This window comes from Rhea americana, unplaced genomic scaffold (genome assembly GCF_003343005.1).
Source record: "Rhea americana isolate MKP2758 unplaced genomic scaffold, rheAme1 scaffold_165, whole genome shotgun sequence".
Taxonomy (NCBI): Eukaryota; Metazoa; Chordata; class Aves; order Rheiformes; family Rheidae; genus Rhea; species Rhea americana.
In genome coordinates this window covers 984,779-1,007,427 of record NW_028185761.1, presented here as the reverse complement: position 1 = coordinate 1,007,427, position 22,649 = coordinate 984,779, and the positions used below count along the sequence as shown (strand labels likewise).

Genomic DNA, 22,649 nt, shown 5'->3' with positions numbered 1-22,649 from the left:
TGCTGAAAGCACAACTCTGGCTTTCTCAGTCTAATGAGATGAACACAAGAAGTCTAATGAGAAGGACACTGTAATGAGAGGAAAAGCGAAACAAAGCAAAAGGAAGAGTGTATTTGTCTTCATATATTATGAAAATGAGGAGGATTTGGATAGTACAGCCATATGATTTTTGCATAGTGTTCACCCACATTTTTTGGTCAAAACTATTCCATAAACTTGGAAACATCAAGCTTATGTGTGAATTGCTCTGTTTCCCTGAATAGTTTGTGTATAAAAGAAACTCAGCAGTTTTAAGCCAAACTATTTTATTTTGATGATTTCCAACCACCCACGTTTGTCTTATTATGCCTTCAATTTAATCTTGAAAGAATAAAAAAATTATAAAATAGTGCTTCAAATCAAATTGACCAGATTGTTGTTGTTTATTTAGAAGACATTATTTTTTGATTATTCAAGATCACTTTTGAAACAAAAGTACCAATTACTTTATAGCTCCGTTCCCAAACTCTGCCTACTCTGGAGAAGCAGTTACTCTGTAATGACTATGATCTATTCAAATAYGCTTAAAGTAATTAAAAGCTGCATACTTGCTATTCTCTATGCCTTTAGCACATTCAAATATCTACTGTGCAGCAGCTCTGGGACAAACGAGAAATGCAAAACACATTTTTATCTGAGCTAGCACAATCCTTAAATGTAATAAGATATTACCAGCCTGTAAATGAAAATCCTAGTGGAGCTACGCTTGGATCAGGGAAGGTATCACAATACTTCAGGAGAAATGCTGATTTGCTGGGAAAGAAGAAATGACTATTAATTTTTGTAATTAGATAAACATGGGAGGTAGGTTTCCGAGTCAGTCACGGATGCTCAATATTTGAAATGAATGTTACCAGCTTAAGCTGCTTCCTTTACACTCATGTTACTGTCTCTAACCTGCTACCRCCCTTTCTTCTGCCACGTTGGTCCAGAGCTTCACTTGTGAAGTGTGAAATTTGCAGTCTTTTCCTCTGCCTCTCCAACTCACCCCTTCTCCCATTACGTCTCGGTCCCTTTCTCTACTCAGTCTGTGCTGTCAGCTTCAGGAGATCCCATCGCTGCTCGCCAGTTTGTGAGCAGACCAAGCAGAAGCTCATTGCTGAGGAAGTCTCCTTCAGGTGAAATTGTCCTTTAATGACCAGCTGCAAAGACATGAAGGTACCACCCGGCCTTGCTCAGTCGTAGGACATGAATAACAGTGTGAAGAGGAACACGTAAAGTGAAACTGCTCGTAAAATGTTATCACCGTAAGAGGAGACGGTGCTGTTATGGGAGAAGATGCCTAAATAACCAAAATCCCACAGAGATCTTCTGAGATTCATGCTTTGCCAGTAATCCTTCCTTGCCCAGCGCTGACAAAGCTCAAGTACAATACTGATATCAGGAGGGGTTGTATTCCTACTTTTTATGAATACCATGAAGTGTGGGTACCCCAGGCTAACCTCATCGTTGTACTGCTACCTTTTTGCTTTTAAGTTTAATTTATCTCCTGTTTCTATCGCCTCTCATCATCTTATATCTCCTGGGCCAGAGACATGGTCTTACAGAACCAGTCAAGGCTTTACGATACTTTGGTATCCCAATCCCTGCAAATTTTTCATGTAACAAGATGCAGGCCCTAATCACTTTGGATATCTGATAGCTGGGTCTTATCTTCTAGGGACATTATGAAAATAAATAGTTCAAAGACATAAATAGTTCAAAGACTCCCTGGAATGGGGGTCATGTAAGTATCCATGAAAACATCTACATGGTCTTTTGCATAAAAAAGAAAATGAGTCTATCCGTGTCCCTAGTCCTGCTCTTAACTGCAGCCTATTGGTTTCTAGTCTGCTTGGAGCAYGGGCAGAGCAGAGGCTGAAGTCTGTAAAGGCAGGAGAGAGCGGCACCATAACAGAGCAGGAGAGGCACTGCAACATTTAGGAGTTATGCAGAGAAGGAAGGAATGTAACATGAGGATGCAAAACAACATTTTATATAAAAGTTGAAAGTCAGTGAAGAGTAGGTAAGAAGCGGACTTCAAGAGCAAAGCGTATGGATCCATATTATCTGATATACCACACAAATCCTCATGGATTTAAAATATTCTCCTCTAAACAGCTCTGCAATTCACTGCCTATCTGACCAGAGTGGTCAATAGTGTGCCATATCTGATAACACTGTTGATCTTTGAGGAAAGAAACAGTAGAAACGTAACAACTTCTTTGCCATTCATGACTCCTGCCATGTATTTAATTTGAACAATAGGAAATTACTGCAGAAACAATAACCTGWTCAACCCAAGAAAGAGCAAGAAAAACAACTAGCTGTTCCAAGTGAATTCTGACTGCACAGGTTGCTACACTCAGTGAGTAAAGCATCCTTTGGGGTTTATGCTATTTAGAATTGCAGACTACTGATTAATACATAATACCATACTAAGAGCTGTTTCCTGTAGTCACAGCTGAGGATTCACTTAGGGGACAACCCGATGTAAAGCCTGGGAGTTTTTTCATCGGTTCTAGCTGTTGTAAGAGCACCTTTCCCCAGAGGAATGCAAGGCAGTTCCCCTTTCGCAGAACTGGCAAGCCTCCCTGCAAAAGCAAAGCTACAGGGGGAAAGCACAAATCTTTACAGYTGGTTTTTCAAGAAAACTGAAGAGGAACTCACTGCCTTTCTACAACTCTGATCCATAAACACAGCTTTTTAGGACAGCAGAAAAAAAAAACAGGAGATTAGGTGAAAAAATGGGTGATTTTGTTTGTTTAAACAGTAAATCTAACAAGAATTTTCAGGAACCAGRAGGGAATGAGAGCACGTTCAAATGCACTGTCCCCTGCAAGCTGAAAATGAGGAGATTTTAATGTTTATTTCCTCTGGGAAGTTTGCAACATTTTTTAAAGCGAAGTGGAAAGCTAGACAAGGTAAGAGTCTAACATAACACTTCTTGCGGCAGAGGCGAACGTTGTTGCTGTGGAGAGAGACACAACAGGTCTGGAGCAACGAAGTTTCATTGCAGCTTTCATTCATACCACTTCCCTTTGAGGTCCCATGTACTTTCTTTTAAGATGGYGTTTGCCCAAGACTCAGCTGCTTTTTCATTTCCCTTCCTAGGAACACTAACCATATCCAAGAGATTTGTCGGTGTATCTGCTGTTATTAGCAGCTCATCTAGTGGCCGTAAGATAATAAATACAGCCTCTGCAGAGGAAACTACATCTGCACCAAGAACTTGCTGTGTGGCTCATCATCTTGCAAATATGTCATGGTCACAACAGAAAATGTGAAGTAGAATTGATCAGAGAATGCAATTTTGTATGAGATTAAAGGACTGTTGGGATGAATTTGGGAAGGGGAAGGCAAATGGAGTAAAGTAGAAAAWATAGCACATGTAATATTTAATAGTAGAAATGGAATCCAATGGGGTTCCTCTATTCTCCAAACCACAATTAGAATGTGGGGACATATCAAAAAAGGCAAATTTTTAAATTTGTTTAGAAAGATTTTATTGTCAYAGTATCTACTAAAAGCCACCTGGGGAATGCAATGTAATACCAAGGTAGCTAAACACATACAGTCCCGGAGCTCTACTTAAACATTGAMCTTTGTTCCTAGACCAAGATTTTCAAACCCCAATGATTTTTTAGTGCCTTTAACTGTGCATGCCTGGCTTGACACTGCTTTTAAAAGCTCCTTTTCACAGAGGGGGATAGTGCCGCACACTTTCTAAAAATCACAACCTTTCAATGCATCTCCATTTGAGAAAACTAAAACACAGGCACTCACCTTTGAAAAAAAATATGACCTACAGGATAGCAGCTTAGACACAAAACAGCAGGACACACAGGGGCAAAAAAAAAAAAAAAAAAGCAGTCAGCCCTGGACAGAGATCTGTCCTCTTTGCAGCTCGTTGCATAAGAGCAATGAGACATGAATGACCATGCAGCAGCAAGGTGTACRGTACCTTAAGCATTCCTTGGAGAGGCGAATAGTGCAGGAATTGGCTCCGTCAGCATTTTTTCCTTGAAGAGCTCCCCAGGAACAGTAGTGTATGCTCAGCTGGCCCATTGCATCCAGGCTCCAGCTCTTYTGTTCTGCTTGAAAGTTGCAAAGAGTCAGGATTAGCGTTATGAATCTGGTCCATTATCCGCGTTGTTAGAATGAGATGTGAAATAGTCTGGAAAGAACAGGAATACCTGATGTCAAATTATACATGTTACAAGTACTTTCCAAATGAGGCTTTTACWGTAATGCAGAAGGGTGCTTTTCCATATGCCAAAAATTACACTCAAGCCACGGGTTTCTCAATAAACACTTCTCCTACAATGATGATACACTTATGGGATTAAAGTTTTTAACAACAGCTAAATGGAGGGAACTCTGCTCACTTGCCAAGCAGTAATTTCTTCAAGCTTTCTACCATCTCTGCTGACACTGAACAGGATACCCTGCCGTATGACATTGATTTGGAAGGTGTAGGTTTGTATCGTGTACTTGAAGAGTCTTAAAGTCAGCGCTCGGTTGCATACTTCCATTTAATCTTTCAGTCAGAATGGAACAGAAACTGCACGATAATTAACAGGGTTTTAGGTTCACACACTCTGCTAAGGTAACAGTTCTGTGCTTGAATCTCCAGGTAAAGGGAAAGGGAGGACCTGCGTATGGTGTGTGTGAAGTCTCACAGGAAGGGGCCACGTGCATCTCACTGTGGGTCTGCTTCTTCTTGATCAAAGAGTTGCTTAGCAAATTTGACATTTGCAAAACAAATAACTAGCTTCTTTAGTATGGTTTCATGTACTTTACATACATATAAAAAATGAACCAAAAATCAACTTGTAAGTGCTTATTCATTAGGCAAAGAAAAGATCCCCAGGGTGCAAACACCCTTTTCTCASTGAGGTTCCTGGCACTGAGAGCTTTCTGTTACATTTTTATTATTAAAAAAGGAATTAGGCCCATATTTTTCTCATTTCAATAAGTACCTTTATAACGTCCAAACAGCTCCAACAATGATATCATCTGTCTTTTTCCTCAAGRGAGGAATGTAGGCCATACCATGATATTCCTGCTCATTCCTAGAGCTCAGAACCTGACACCAGAGTGAAGGCAGCAAGCCTTGCTTCTTGGCAGGGAAATCTATGTCACAGTGCCGTCCACTTAATACTATACCTCCTATAGATCCCTCACTCTTCTTGAGAGCTGTTCAACACTATAAATTAAGAGTTAAGAGCTTAGAATTGTTAAGTTGATCTGCGTAGGCATATACCCAAGCCTGTTATTCAGTGGGACTTGCTTACCAGTAAGGAACTGCCCATATGGATCCTATTTCTTCATGGATTGTCTCTTCAGGATATGTACCACATGTGGTATAATTGGGCTGTGGTCCTTGTTGTGGCCTTCAATTTAAATAAAACAGATGATTCCACCTTCAACATGTTAAGTCCTCTAGCTTAGTAAAGAGGTCAAGTGTGCCTTCAGTTGGCCGCCTGTGAGATGGTGGACCCACAGGGAGAGACACGGGTCCAGCTTTCCCAGCTCTTTTGTCTTCCTTGCAGCCAGCTGCCCCTTCCACGCTTTGTGCAATAGATCCTTTCTGTTAGCAACACAGAGATCTCCATCTTGTTTCTGCTCAGCCTGACACCACTGCAGAGGATAAAGGAGAAGTCCAGGACCCCATCTGGGCTTAGGTCTGGGCTCACATGCCACACAGGCGAGGAACACCACACCCATAAACACATCCCCTCTACCATCTCTCTCAAGTATCTCCCTGCCCTTTTCCTACTTTCCTCATGACCCACATCTGTGTTCCATCCTTCCCAATCTCTCGTGAATATCTTCCCTCCACCACCAGCAGTCCACYTCCCTTTATGCTGGGAAAGAAGCCCACAGGACAGAGAATGCGGAGCCAGGTTTCCCAGTTTCTGTGTTTAATGGTGGTCCTCTGAAGTTAGTTGATTATTGTTCATTTTTTATATATTTGTTAAGTATACAAAACTATACTGAAGAAGCTAGTTATTTGTCTTGCAAATGTCAAGTTTGCTAAGCAAAACCCCTTTTTTCTTGTTCTCTTCTCTCCAGGCATGCTTTCCTGAAGCTGCCCATGCTACTGCACACTAGGCATCTTGGATCAAAATGAATTCTGCTCATGCAGGTTGTTTTCCCTGGCACACAGCTGTTGGTTGAGGAGAGGCCAGAGAGAGCAATAAGCCATAAAAATCCTCGGAGAGGCAAAACAGAGCCCACAGCATCCACAGTACAAGCATTTAGCATTTCACACCCATTTCCCAGACCTGATTAATAAAATTAAAGGTCTTATAAGGAGGAAGGAAAACCTAGGGAGACTTGCAAGAACATTTGCCAGGTAGAATACATGAAAGAGGGATGGGTACATAACAACCCATGGTTATGTTAATCATGGCCTAGGTACCAGGACAGCCAGGCACTCCCTAACATTAGGTGTCTGAGAAACTCCAGATCACGAGTTTGACCAAATAATCACCAAAGGTTGAGACCACTCATGTCCCTGACCTCCCACTCATGGATCTGCCTAAGGAACAGATCTCAGATCTACCCAATTCAGCCATGAGCTCTTCCCTAGTTAGCCTCAGTTCCTGATCAGTTATGTTACAGACCTTTGCCAAGCATCTTGCTGCTTCAGAGTCTGGTGAGTGTTCCAATTAGCCTCAGAACAGCCAGAGCTGGAGTCTTTCCACCAGATGTAACTGTGGAAGAAAAGATAATGAGTTAGTCCTGCCTGGAGCCTCTAGACACACAACATACTGTCCTGTTCCCCAARCCAGGCTACATCCAGACTCCTCAGTCCCACAGCCAAACTTTGCATCCCTCAGCGCAAACAAGTCTGTAGCCCACGGCCCGCATCGATCACTTGAAGAGCTCTGTCACTGTAGCTCTGGTAAGACCTTCAGTGACCTATGCAGCTCTGTTACAAGTGGTTCAGGGATGTGACAAGCCCTCCCTGAAGAAACACAGCCATGATGGTAGCAGTTCAGAAGAAGCAACACACCTTCAGGTAATTCACTTAGAGATCTTGATCCAGATCAACACATCCTTCAAGCAGCTAATGGAGCTGTTCAGGGATKCAGCGCAAATATTTGAACCGAGGCATGTTTCGTGAGGAGCATTTCCTTCCAAAAGCACCTTCACAAGGCAAAGAAAATAGAGAGGCTGGTGAGAGGGGTGAAGACTCTCCAGTGAAACACAGACAACCTGGTATTGGCATCACTCATTCTTCCAGGTTATTCTTCTGAAATAAATGGTTGTCTGGGAAATCTTTCCTACATGCAAATAAGGAAATTTCTCCCTTCCTCCAGCTCCCCGAAGAACCCTTATAGGTTGAATTGCAACAGTAAGGTGGTGTACAGTGTGGACAGGGCAAAGAGGCAGGAGAGCTTGCTTGTCTCTGCTGTCTGAAAGGCACCATGCTAATGGTAATTCCTTGCAGTACCTTTGTAGCCTGCTCTAGACAGGATATGGCAATACTGAGAACATGACAATATTCTGGTGCTTCAAGTGTTCTCCCATGGAGRTGGACTCAGCATCTGAGATTGCTGATGGAGTCCCAGTCACTCTTGCAGTGCAACTAGCRTATAACATGCTCCTACTTTTATTTTGGGGTACTTTCAAACAGAGGGTGGATGTAAGTGTGGGACCATGAGGTGGGCTACCATGGATACTCTATTACTGGCTACCCTGATCCGGAGCTATGCTGGATCTGCTACAAGAGACATCTGCCTACATATATGTGCTTTGGAGGCCCATATCATGCAGATGATGAATAGGGTTTCAGGGATCCTTGAAAGAGCTGAGTGCAATTGTCCCCTTCTGCAGTACTGGCATGCTGCAGAWGCATGTCAAGAGATAGTCAGTCTCCATCTCACAAACTTTGGGAAAGAGCTCAGAAGTCTTCACTGCTTCCACTGGGATGACCAGAATCACTACCTCARCTTTTCTGTGTCCCAAAAAAAGCACAGGCCCCAAAGGGCCCTGGAAGTACTACATTAAGCATGGGTAGGACATCTCGTCACKGTCATGGGCACTGGAGGTACCTTCTGCTTTAGAGAGTGCAGACTGAACACAGAGCAGGAAGGAAGAGCGCTGCACAAAAGGAATGCCCAGGAATATTGCAATTGCTACTTCACTTTTTTGTGTTTGCACAGTAAATATCAGATGCTTTTGTTTTCTGAGAGGAYGGTGATGGAGAAAACAAAAGAACTGTGATCTCTGCATGCATGGTGCCATTCTGAATTGGCAGTGCAACAGCTGGTGTAAACAGGAAAAGGTCTCAAGAGCCATGTGTAACCCAGGTTACACATGTCTAACACAGATGAAATTCATTTGGAGCTGAAGTGCAGTTCAGAGCCATGACTGATAGTACCACAAGTAGCTACTAGTGGGAAAGATCATGATGCAAGTGTCCTGCAGCTACTACTACAGCTTCACAAAGAAACCAGCCATGAGGCYTGAAGTTCCTGTGGTCTCAGAGTAAGAGAGAACAAGAAAGCAAGGTACTGTYGGTAAGTTCTTCCCCTCTCAAAGATCATATTTTGTTGATGGTAACTGCTGAGGTCTGACRGTTGCTAGAAACTACCAGACACCCCTACTGAGGTTCTTGGTCCATGCCAGAAGTGTTGTCTTGACGAGTTTTCTTCCTGGAGCGTCTTCCAAGAGCAATGCAGTAGAGCCTCTTCTCCAGATTGTGAGATGTTTGGTGGCTGGACAGACATTAACTCAATTTGCAGGCTCAAGCAGTCACATGTAGCCCAATATGGTTCTTGGTTCCTATCTTYCAGTCTGGACTTCACAAGGGTATGCCTGTAGGCTCACAGCATGGCTTCTCCATAAGAAGGATCTGTTGTCGTCCCCACAAATGTTTTGTTTTAGTGTTTCTGTTGGTGCAGCACACGGTCATGAGCACATGAAGGTCTGATGGAGGTATGTAGGTATCACTGGTAGTTTTGGGGCACCAGGCAGCTCAGAAAGAGGCATCCTTTAACCTGTCTCAAGAACGGTGCAACTAGGGAACTARTTTGTTCCTAAGCAGAGATTTGATGTGAATTAACATGCAGTGTGGTTAGGAACCTTATGGAAAGCAGTAGCCACAGCAACAAAAAAGCAACAAAATCCACTGTAAGATTGCCTGGGCAGTCACACAGCCAGTTACCTCATTAATTTACATGTATAAGGTAATTGATTACGAAACAGCTTAAGCCATTTGTCAGAAAAGACTTTAGTAAGACAGGAACAAGGCTATAACAGTGAGCTGTCAAGTTTCCTTGAGCATGGCTTCATCACAGTTTCTTTTCTAGCCTCCTGTCCTCAGTCATTTCTAACCTTTTAAATGCTTCTTTTCCAGTCTTGGTCTCTGCACCTTGCTAATAAACTGSGGAGGAAGGGCATCCGTATGGCATAGCTATGAAGTACTAAGTCTCTCTGGGAGAAGGGAAAACAGAGGAAATCAACTCTTTCCTAAGATGTTTTTAAGGGATGGCTTTCTTTTGAAAAGCTTTATAGAGACAAAACAGAAAACTTTATTTTTCATTAAAAAAAAGAAAAGAAAGTGGGAGCAGGGTGGGGCACTGGAATTAGCCCAGGCTTTATCCAGAGGAGTAGCAGTCCAGTGTCCTGAAAGAAAGAGATTAAAGCATAACCACAGAATCAGTTTTGGGGTACTCAGACTAAACTATCACCCTGGTAGATAGTGATCACACAGAAAAGCAGAGGAGTAAGGCACTATCAGGGCTGTCATGGCTGCACTGCTCCTGCTCAGATTTTACTTGCACCTGCCTTGTCTTCAAGGACGCTTCCAGGGATAACCATGCTGCCAGCTAAAATAGAAGACACCAAGGCACAGATTTAAGAAAGAAGAAAGCTTGTTGCATTTAAATAAATAAATACACACACTGGACAACTATGGCAGTAATAAAAAAGAGCCATTACTTCATTATGGAACATACAYATCAAATTTAGTTAGATTAATAGAATATTATTTTGCAACTTAAAGAAACCTTATAACAAACACACATCTATATTGAAACAGCTCTGCGTCTATAATATTTCCAATTCCATTTTTTGCTGATATGTCACAATACATACATGCCTATATATACATAGGCAAAATGGTAGGGAGAATGCTGTGCTTTGTAAGAAATGCTTTCCTTAGGGAAAGGAGGGAGCATTAGRGGTCTGGAAATTATCAAATGTTAAGCCTTCTTTGGGGTAACACCTATTGTTTTTCTAAGTCAGCATCTGTTTCTTGAAACAGATCCAGTAAAGAGATTTATTTTCATCTTTTATGAAATGGATGTCAGGGGAATCATCTTTTATGGATGTTTCTGGCACCTCTGAGATTTGTGGTGTTTCACAGAAACAGAATACAGGGAGGAACAGGATAGATGCACCCWGAATCATTAAGTGGTTCTGGTCCTCTGCTTCTTTACAGCAGAACTTTGGCAGCCAAGTAAGTGGTGACAGGCTTTCTAAAGCCAATGATAGAAATAGAACTACAGGAGATAAAAGCTCCATGCTACTTTTCAAGGAACCAACAGCGAATTCTAATGGAAATTTTATGCTCGCACGGGAAAAAGAAATGCACATTCTTAAGACAAACACTGCTTTGACAAAACACGATCTACTGAGCAGCTAAGGAGCATCCACTTTTAAAATAACTTAAACAGACATATTGCTTGGTTAAATCGAATRTTCCAAACAGCCAGATCAAAGTAAGGTAAATATCACAGATGCACCTTGGAAATGCATGCTGCTCTGTATTGGCAGGATATTTAAGATGACAGTTCCTTCGGTCTCAAAAATCTGTTGACGAAAGCCACTACAGCTCCATTTTTTTTCCCTTCAYGCAAAATTTTTAAGTTAAAGAGGAACGTTGCCATTGCAGTGTGCTATTCCTTTTCTCCTCTCCGTCTTGCCAAGCTAGCACCCTGGAGGGCTCTACTCACACTATTTGCTAATTGATCCACAGCAAAACCTTAAAAAAAAATGCACTCTACATCCATAGRACAATTCAAATAATCTAAACAAGGAGCTTTCCTCTTCTGATTGATTACAAAACATCCCTGTAAAAGGTAATGCAATGATAAAGAAGCAAACAAGGCACTTGGAGCCAGCTAATTGAAACAAGCTAGTCACAACTATATGTCTCGAGCTCCAGAAGACTCTCCAGTAGCTAAAGGAGTGTTTTACTGCATTTCCTTTCTTGAATTTGTCTCAGTATGTCAGTCAAAAACATCTCATTTACCTAGTCAGAAAGTTGTCTTCAGCCCTTCTGGCCTATTATGGCACCAAGTATCAATCTTCCTTCTGCGACTACGCACTTAAGCCTGGATTCATCCAATCTGATTTTATCCACTTRCGTGCAATACCTGTATTAGCAGACTAGCAGTTTTGTGTTCTCTCTGTGTAGATCAGTGAAGAAAAGTAAACAAGCTTGAACTGTCCTTTGGTGGTATCTGTCTCTCTTCCTTAGATAGCAAAGGGGTCTACAGCAACCAGGCTCTTAGTTATGGTCCAGCAGAGCTCAGTGACTGAAATTAGATGAGATCAATCTGGTTCACTGCACATTGAAACCTCCTACAAAAATAACCTTGCCTACTGCCACAAAAGTCAAAGTTCAACCAGTTCGTTAACCAGTCATRACTTTCTCTCTCAGAAGAATCTAAAAATCTTTCTTTCCTCAAAAACAAACAAACAAAAACACTCCTGACCTCTGTATAGAGGATTGAGATAAGATTCACAACCTTAGTGGTCACAACCATYTCATATCGCTGTTTGGCAGGGGAACTCACAGACGGCCCCAGGATGGGAAAGGATTTTTAATCTACTTTATTAATATCGTAACTGAAATGCTCTTTTAAAAATGCAGGAAATTTGCTGTGTGAAATTTAAATTAAAATATACTGATAGCAATTTTTAAAAGATTAATATAATTTTGGCTATTTACATATATTCAGAGGGAGGAAAAAAACACAAGCTATTAGCTAAAATAGTTTTTGGGTGAGGCAGCAATTGCATTAATGTGAATCAGTAACACGATCATTTAAGAAAGCATGSCAGAAAGTACATAAAAGTAGCAGTGGAAGAAAAGATAGTAAGTTGGGTTTTTTTTGTTTTTTTGTTTGTTTTTTTTCTGCTTCAATGTAAATAAAAGCTCTTTCTTAAAAAGGACATAGTCACTTTAACATCTAAGCTTATTATAACTATTTTTTTTTTCTCTCAGATTATTCCTATTGTTTGAATTTTATGTGTAATAATTCAGTTTTCAGTTGCTGGGAATTCTTCCCACTACAACTGTAAGAAAAAGTACTTAAAATGACAACTGTAAATAAGTTACAAAACTGGCAAGCATCAGGATAGCTGCAAAAACTGGCAATATTTTAACCATTTTAAATTTAATGCTTTTCCACTTGTCAGTGTTTCAATTAAACAAAACTTCCACAACTAAAAGCACCGTATTTAAAGTTATCTCAAAATACTTAAAATCAGCAGAGCACACAGATCAGAAGTGTCATTACACAAAGCTTCCTGTGCCTTAAGACAACGCCACTCACTAGAACCACAGAAATGATGGAGAAAAAAATAGCCCAAGCTAAAACACACACTCTCCAAGAGGCACTGCTTTACTAATAAATTCAGTACTATGTAAAAAGCAAATTCACATTTTATTTTAAATTGCAATAAACTGTACAAAATGTTTTATTTTTGCCAAAAATAACAGCAATATTTTCAATCTTACTTCTAGACAAACAACAACTCTTCCTTGTAATCTTTCCTGGGTGAGGTTACAAATAAAGACAATAAAATGCACAATTTTGTATCAGAGACAGGATAGAACAAACATTTAAATGCCATGGAATAAACTTAATTTTTAGTGTCTTCAAGGAATTTCAGTATTCCTGCCATACCTGTTAAAAATCTAAAGAAAAAAAAACAATTGTGTGTCTCACACAAAGGAATGTAAACAGTTATCAAGTGATTAAAGAGGCTGACTCTTCCAATAAAACCTCATCGTACCTCTAAATCATTAATTTTTACYTTTTATAGAGAACAGTCCACAGCATGAAGATCATGCAATAGCTGAATCCACTCCAAAATGCCAATGTATGCCTAAAGATTTTTTTTAGGTTTTCAAAAAGAGGAAAATTCTAAGTAACTAGACTGAAATGGACTATACTCTCTTTTTAACATTGTGAGTTTTTTCTTATCCTTATTCATGAGTGAATATGTAACAGCCCCATCAGATCTACAATCACCACAACATACTTTTTCCAAGATGCAACAAAGTAAACGAGCACCTAGTTAAGTCATTCAGATGGAGAAAGCACCATCTTCGCCAAGAGCAGGTTTATTTTCAGGCTTGTTTTTGTCCACATAATATATTTAATGCAGATTAAACAAAACACAGCTTGCGTCACTGACCACTGCTTCTTCAGTCTGAGACCTAAAATGGAAATATCATTGCAGTGATTTTTGAGACTTCACAGCTTTTTATCTCAACCTTGAAGTTTAGCTAGGAAAAAGCTGTTTCAACAGACTGGTTAGAGCTTAAAAAATTAAGCATCTTCTGTTACTTCGGAGTTATTTGAGGGAAGAAAGTCTTCTTGAAATTCTACTTTATCTGGATAAAGTTTTATGTAGGTGTCCACCATTAAATCTAAGTCATGTTTTATATCAAAGTTTATGTTGAGCAGAGCTAGGTTGCTTGACCTTTGTTCAGTCAAGGTGTTTTTCAGGTATGCCTTTAAGCGCTTTCGCCCTACTTCGTATTTCTCATTCTCCACCTTCATTACTGGAAGAATGCACAAGACTTTGAGCAATGCATATACATTAGGGAAAAATTTTATGTCAGGCAAATGAAGTGCTTCATAAATAGTAGCTGGAAGTTCAATGTCTTTTCCTCTGTGCTTCCACTTGATTCTCCAACAATGAAGCTCAGCAGAAAGCGTGTCTGGATTAGGTAAGTCATTTTTGTACATATCAGCATGATGCTCTTCAGATGTATTGAACTTGAGCTGCCCCATGACTGAGGGCACTAATGATAAACATTTGAGAGCTTTTAAATGTTGTTCTGAGAATATGTCTTTTAATTCTTGAATAATGTGCTCCACTGCAGGGACACTAAGGATTTCCTTGTAGTAATTTTCTGAAGTTATTTCAGAGTCCAAGTTACCCTGTTGTGCCCTGCGAAATTTTCCAGGAAGTTTAATTTGTACGTCCAGTTTTGTAGCCAAATTTGTTGCTTCCTCAAACCAAAATTCATGGTAAACTTCAATATTTTCCATCACTTCATTCAGAGAATGCAACACTGCTGTTAAGCTGCTAGCTGCAAAGAATACATCTGATGTTTGTCCTTGGAGATTTTTTCCAAATGCTCTTGTAAAAGATAGAATGTTTTTCAGAATTACAATAGTGACAATGAAGTCAAAATCTGTTAACGCACTTGAAAGTACAAATGCTCGACCAGCAATAAAGTTGCTCCACCGGACAGATGAGTCACTGCTAACACTATCCAAACACAGTACCAATGCTTGTATCAGGTCCACTAAAACCTCAAAAGTATCATGTCTGCCTGTCCACTGAGAACGGCAGATCTCCTTCAGCTCATTACCTTTCTCCTCGTTGCTCTGAAAAAGAACAGAAATTGTATTGTCCAGTTCTACTAGTAATTGTGGAGACTGATTAAAAAGACAGCAGACTTCTTCAATTGTTCCTAGTGCAATGGAAACACCAACAACAGGGACAGATTTTGCCAGCCATACATTTAAGGCACAAGAGGAACACAGCGTATACACAGCTTGTGGATACTTTTCCAAGAGTCTTGTAGCTACAACTTTCATTTTAGAAGCAAATCCACTGGAGACGATGTAGGCTTGACCTCGACAGTACTCCATGTTTAGACCCCACTTTTCAGTGATAGTCGTGTGGAATTTAACAGCTAAAATTTCAGGATCAGCCTCATAAGGCAAAAACCCTATGAATTCCTCTCTTAGATTATGAGACTCATCGACAAATCTCACCAAAACTGGCAAATGTTCTTCTCCTGCTATATCTACTACTTCATCAGTAACTATAGAAAAGAAGTGAGAGTCTCTTACTTCCCTCAGTGTCTCTTCTCTAACACAGCTTTCACAGATCTCAAGCATTTGCTTCTGCTGAGTTTTTGAACAATACTCAAGATTTACTGCAGTCATCTCAAATCGTTTCCTCAGAACTTCATCTCCAGCATTTATTCTATATTCCAGCAGAGCTTGGAAATTGTCTGAAGTGAAAATACCTTCTGGAAGTTCATCAACATTATGGCCATCCAAGGGAATATTTTGTTTACCCATTAGGATCAAAATTTCAAACAAAGATTTAAGGTAATCTTTGTTTTCTCTTTCTTCAAGTGTTAAGGGAACAGCTTCCTCCTCTTGTTCTTCCCCTCCTTCCTCTGAGACAGTATTCTGTGCACTGCTTTCGTTCAACTCTTGAGTTGCCTGTTCCCGTTCAAAAGCTTCATCAACTACAAAAATAAAATACTGTAAGACTACAGAAGTGTAAAACATACCATTTGCTTTCTCCTACTCTCCCCATAATCTTTTAAGTTACTGGAGTCCAAAGAATAATGTTTCTAGTTTAAAAGTGAATGAGTATTTCAGAGACAGTTTAGATTAGCTGTTTAAAATCAAGCAGCAATTCAGCTAGCTTCAGGATACACATGTAAGCTTACAGTTAGCATTCTGCATTACTCTTATCTGCTTCTATGAGCCCAAATATTTTGCCCACTTACTCTTTTGCTGCTTCAATGTTCTTATTTCATCTTCACTCTTAAAGAAAGAAAAAGAATTATATTTATGATAATGACTACCATGTGACCTTAAAATATTAAAACACATCAAGATCAGGTTATACTATTATAGATAAATACTAACACTTTTAAAATGGCCTTATCAAAAAGTGTTAGAAGATGTAAAAAGGAGGGATTTCTTCAGATAATTAGTAGATATGTATGTCATGACAGCAATAAACTATGTCAAAATAGTTTGGTCTTATTGCTAAAGTTCCTATATTTATACCAGGAGATTATTCAATCTATATTTTACAATTGTTAGTAAATCAGTTCTAAGGAAGAATTCTGCTTTGATATAGGATATATACCTAGTCACCACACAGAACTGTCTTTTACACTACTTTCTAAGTTTTAGTTAATAAACACACTTATCAAACTTATGAAGGAATATCTAGAATTCATCTGTATTTTTTGAACATATAAAGAGATCTCATTAGTTGAGCTCTTCTTAATTTTCASTTGAATCTACAGATATCTATAGACACTTTTTCTGTAAATGATACAAAAGAGCCATTGACAAGTCACAATTTCACAGGAACTGCTTGATCTTGGTTATATGCATGGATCATCTTTCTATATATTTACAACTTTTGTGTGACACTTTTATATAAAACTTCATCTGAACTTTCTTTGCATGTTAGAACAATAAAGACAAGTTCTTAAATTAAAAACTTACCAGCTCTTTTATTCTTTTTCTATGCCTGCTGTGTGGATTGTTCAGATGACTTGTAAGATCAAATATAGTTGGCACAGCATTATCCCTTAAAACTGTTCTGTAAGGACTCTGTAAGAAGATAGATATGTAGATTAGGGATTTCTCTGGGAAGTTCTCACTGCATGAATAAAAAAACCCAGAACAAATTTCAGAGGCCAGACACTCTAACTGTTTATGTTTTCATTTTTGCATTTTATTTGACAGTAATGATAGACAAATGCAGTCTTTTTCCTTTAGTATTTTTACTTTCTGATAGTTCAGAACAAACAAAATGCTACACTAAGTAATTCACATTTCAGGCATATCAAGAGAAAACTGAAAACAAGAGAGCTAACTCTTAGTTAGCTAAAGCTAACTACCTTTTCCCCCTTTGTCTCCACATCACATATCCCTGACAAAAATTCCGACCTGCAYTTTAAATTATCCTACATAACTAAAGGAGCAAATGTGCATATATATCAGAGTGGAACTTAGCCTACAAATTAAAACTTGATACGAAGACCCAAATCCACGGTTTCCTACTGTTACAGAAGCTCTTAAAATCAGCACCATCTTGTTAATGAGAAGAATTGAAAACTACGTATTCCATTAACAGGAAACAGTGACATGATTATAGTTGGATAAAATACAGCAGGAACCAAAAGCTTGACAGATGTAAAGAATGTTTAAAACTCTTGGCTACAACCGAGTGCAACTGAACTCAATCAGACCATGTACACTTCAGTAACAGCACATTAATGATTTTAAATAATTAGAGGTATACAATCTTACACTCAATAGATTTATATAATGTAATATCCAGTGAGAGTAAACAAAATGAGCATTGGTTCATGTGAGGAAAGAATTGCAATGAAGGCCAGAGCTCCACAAACATTAAACCAGAAGAAGCAGCTCAGCGTTTCTCTTCCCCAACTGCTCATTTCCACCTCATCCTTTGTGCCAATACAAACATCCGCAAGTCTGTGCAGTGCCTGGACCATGATAATGATCTCAGTTAAACTAGGACTAATTTTCCCAGAGAATAGTTACCCAAGGCATCAAAGATTAAAATGTAACTTTCTGATTAAAAACGTTAATCACATTTTGCAAAATGCAAACAACAAGTATTTGGTTTTACTTACACTTCTACATATCATAGAAGTCTCAAAATGTTTTGCGCACAGCCTGTAGTGCTTGTTGAGTTGATCTGGAGTCTTATCTTCTAAATCTGCCCTTCGACAGTTCTCTACCCATCTTTGACATCTGCATGTAAACAAAAGGATTAGCTAGTTTTTAAACCAAATTCACAAGAATTTCAAATATTCACAATTTGTGGGCAGTGAGCACTTGTCCTTTATGCAAGGCTAGGGAAAATTATGTACACATTCCATTGTAAAGTCCTATAAAATCTTCTTAATTTTTTTTCTCTTTTTACTCACTATCTAACATCACTCCAGCAAATTTATGTCCAAATCTTTCCCATAATTCTTATGTTCCTGCCTCTGTCTCACATATACAGAGGCACATAATGCAGTTGCTCATGATCGCTGACCTGCTGACATTTAATTCCTAAAAAGGAAGGTAAGAAAAAACAAAGAGATGACATTGTAAACTAGATAAATTCATAAAATTTTTCAATACAGCTATAAAAATGGTTAACTTTTCTGCTTCTCGCTTCAAAATACAGTATTTTTCTTATTATTCTCATGATCAGGGAGTTTAGAGCAGAATTTTGAAAGCTGAAAAAAAAAAGAAAAGCAGCTGTTCTAGAGACAGGGTTCACAGATATGAAGTAAGTTTTCATTAGATGTATATTTTTTACAACATTAATTTCTGCTTCAAATTAGTTTTCCAAGATATAACACAAATCTAAGGAAACACTTCCCCTATTCATAGGGGAAGCTATATATTAGATACGCAAGCTGATTTTCCTCTGGTGAGTAAAATATTTCCAATAATTTATGTAAATGTACCGATCAGCTTATATTTCCCCCAGTGGGGTCTCTGCAATCATGTTCTTACCAGGAAGTTTTGAGCCAGGAATTGCACAGATTGATTCTGCACAGCTACTCAAGTAAAACTCATCTGCTATTTCATTTGTGCAGTAAATTTTGTGTATATATATATATACATATTATATATACACATACTTCGAAAACACACAATACAGATGACTAAAAACCTTTGCACAGCAAGATTAAAGACTTGTTCGTTATCCTAACCATATAAAGTGGTTACACAAACTCCTATTCTCCTAGGCTAAGTCCCCACCTAAACAAACTCGAGAAAATCAGAGAAAAACAGGCTACAAAGAACTACGATAATATTGCAATAATTCTACAGCCATGATGGGAAGGAACTTTCACTATATTCTCAGTGATTTATTTTACTTCAATGACTAATCTGACATATCAATTCTCTAAATATTTTTCAATATGGACTCAAATTTCTCACATTTTAGATTGAATATTTTTAATTGGTACATGTCGGCTATGCCCACGAAGTTCTAGGCACTTACTCAGAGAAGTTATATAGAGTCTTTTACTTCAGTAGGGCATGGAGTGGGGAGATCTCCCCATAACCCAATCATTACTGAAATAAAAAGAAGTGACAGAAGTTATTGAGTTCACTTTAAAAACAAAAGGCTTTATACCTTATTCCTGAAGTAAAAAGCAGAAGCTTCCTTAACAAAGAAACTGCTAGAAATTGTTGGGAAATCAATGTTTTGGTGGACAACTCAAATAAGGAAATCCACAGTTCTGAATGGATTCCCTATTACCTGTATTTTAACTGTGGATGAGACGGCAACTTTGAAGGTGAAGGGGGAATCTTGGATTCTGATACCTGCTGGCTGGACCAGGTGCACATTTTAACTAATTTTTGTTAATATGAAKTATAAAGTAACTGTGGTGGGAAGTACCATAAAAAAGGAGACCATTTCTGATAGATTGTTCTCATAGATTTACACATAGTATCCTTAATGTTATTTTAAAAGTTTTTTTTTCCCTTGCTCAGTCTTATCTATACAGTGGAATCACTTCAACAAGGGAAGAGTATTCTCCCTGTAACCCTGCCATAACCAAATGGTATAAACACTCTTTTTACATGAGACCCCCTTAACAGGCAATTTTTATTGAATCTGGCTGTCCTGCTTTCCTGAGTGTGTGCTCCAATTATTAGATATCTAAATAAAGGTAATCACATTGGGCTGTCACAGAGGTTGATCAGCCACCTTAGAGTCAATGGAGAGCGCTTCAGGCTAGCGGGGTGTCCAGAACAAGAGCTTAACTTTAGCAGATCTTACCCGTTACTCTCCACTGACTTAAGGAAGCTAAGGACTGCCATGAAGCAAAGTCAGAGCTCCTCGTGTTAAGGTAACTCCTGGCCACCATACAGGAACAAATTGTGGCAGTGATGGTGCATTTCAAGCACACACCAGGACTGGCTCACAGTTGTCGAGAACAAACAAAATCAGCCTGAATTGCTTCRCTTCAGATGCTGCTGCCATCCAGAGAACAAATTAGATAGTAGTCACAGTCAGGGACCAGACTGTAGTAAGCGATGGCAGGAGACATGAAGAAATCTATAGAGGAGTCTAGCTCAGGAAATCAGCCTCACAAAGATAAAAATAACCATTAAATACCCTTCTTCTTTCCTGACTTCTTCTCTGGTTATGTAAAAGTGGCTGCGGCTGCTGTCTTTTGAGCTGAAGTCAACACYGTCAGCCTGCCTTAGGCAGCACCACGTACAGGATCAGAGCAAAGCCCCTGGGGGTCTTGGCACGCACAGCCCTAGTTGGAGGATCCCGGGCAGGTACTCATGCTAAGCTCCTCACCAGCAAGAGCAGCAGCTCTGTAACTGGAGCTCTACACAACYAGGAAACTTCACTGGCAAAAGCCACAGTGTCGATGTTTTCTCAAGTAGCTACAGGACTAGAGGGAGGTGGTATTTTAGCATAAAAGCTGTAAGTTTTTATACTTAATTTTAAGTATTCAGTTAACACACACTGTATACAATACAAAAAATGGGTATACATGTGTAAGTGCTTTAGTTGCAAAATATTTGGCACAACATAAAATCCGCTTCAATGTAACATTTTTCACCTTGCTTTAGTTACCATTRGGTTTTAAGGTTTTCGTCAGTCATAAACCTAATATTATTTCCAGAGATCTGCTGGTATCTCATGGAMGCTTCAAAGGCATTTTTATTTAGGTTCAGATATAATTTAAATCATTTATTTTACCTCAGTGCTGGTCAATAACAGTAGAATAGCATCTCCATTGCTTAAAAAAAATATATTTTGTTCCAAATACTCAAACCTCACCTTAACTCAAACTGCCGTGAACAAGAGTCAGAAGCACGGATAGCTCTTACTGTGGGGATCACTCCCTAGATCACGTAAAATTATTAAAATGAACATCCCTGTTGGGGAAACAGAGGCTATTTATTTATATTCGTGTTTGATGTGAAAAAAACTATGCACCATCCACTRAACACAATCAGTTCTTCTAAGCCTAATCATTTCACCCCTTCTAATATTCTCAGAYAGAAAAAAATAAATGAAATTTGTCTCAATTAACTGGTTAGCTCTCAGACTCATTACTGCTCTAAAGATCATCTTYGGGATGTCTAGCTGAAACTGCTTAGCACTGAATTGGGAAAAAGTAAGGATAATTATTCAGTTAATATGAAAAAGTTGAAAGGATGTAGCTAATGGAGCCAATTTACTTGGAACTAAGTATTTCCTATCAATAWTTTTTTTAAAAAATAAAGTTTAWTTTTAAAGATGCACTCTGTTATGCCCTGTTTTCTCACTGCAAGATCCTAAGAGAAAATAAACACATTTTCRGCATGAAAATAGATCACTAATATTCTATAGTCTACAAAGTCATAAAAGTTACAATGATTTATCAATCTTTGAATAGTAAGAGTTACTAAAAAAAAAARRAAAAAAACAACTTATGYAGAACACTGACAGAGCAAAAGGGGTGTCAGGCAGTTTTTAATCACTGAACCTGCAACTCGCAGAGGACACAGAGTTGAAAGAGGCAACACTAGGAGCGAATCACACGGATGGTAAGTTAAGAGTAGGCAATCAGTTACTTTGCTTACTGTTATCATTAAATGTATAACTATATCTAATATGGGTTAAACTACAAAACTTTGCAGTGTACAACCACTGGAAAGAGGTTTGATAATCGCAGTTTTAACATAAAGCACTAGATTCACTCAGTGAGTGTGAAAACATACCCGAAAACAATTTTAAGAATAGGTTAGTACCATTATGAGATTTTTATGCCTTCTTTTGAAAATACTTGGGGACTATTTTCCCAGGAAAACTATATATCCGCAATTCCCTTGGGTTTTCAAGTTGTCTAAAAACCAGGTGAAGCTGCCTCAAGGAAACGAGCAGGGAGCACGTTACCAGAGATTGCTGACGTTGCTCTGGTGAGCACGCACCTCCCAAAACTGAGAAATGAGGGAAGCCAAATTATTTTGGAGAGCTGTATGGAGGGGGGCATCTGCATCTGCGAGTTACCATGGGCAGCGCGGGGGGGGTCGATGCTGAAGTGCAATGTTTTTACTGTTACTAGTATTTTCCACCATTCCCTAAAGCATTCCTGCTGGCTACACCGGCTCCTACGGACTGAAATCATCACAGCCATGTGCCCACAGCTGCCCCACGCCGCTGGAGGCCACACGCTCCCCACCACCACCACCACCCCCACGCTGCTCATGGCCACGTGCCCTCCTCGTGTGAGCCCCACACCTCACACGACCATGGACACCCCCATCGCTGCCCCACATCTCTCAAGACCACCAACACCCCCCCACACACACTGCTCAGGGTCTCATGCTCCCCATCATTGCCCCGCACGTCCTGCAGACACACGCCCCGTCATGGCCCCACGCTTCTCAGGACCACAGGCCCCCCATCGTCACCCCCCACATCCTACAGACACTTACCCCCCACATCACAGCCCCACATCCTACAGACACGTACCCCCCCACATCACAGCCCCACACTGCTCTCAGTCACGCGCTCCCCATCACAGCCCCACACCACACACCGGCCAT

At 39.5% G+C, this 22,649-nt stretch overlaps 1 protein-coding gene across 1 annotated transcript; it reads right to left on the bottom strand.

The window, feature by feature from the left end:
* Nucleotides 1–12,691: 12,691 nt before the first annotated feature.
* Nucleotides 12,692–22,062, bottom strand: THAP12 (THAP domain containing 12; the record flags this gene model as incomplete). Its single annotated transcript, XM_085300558.1, has 6 exons — nt 12,692–15,550; nt 15,818–15,854; nt 16,554–16,661; nt 17,714–17,834; nt 20,896–20,960; nt 21,997–22,062. Coding segments are annotated over 6 exons (2,346 nt in total), but the record flags the coding sequence as incomplete, so codon positions are not given.
* Between the last annotated feature and the right edge of the window lie 587 nt (nt 22,063–22,649).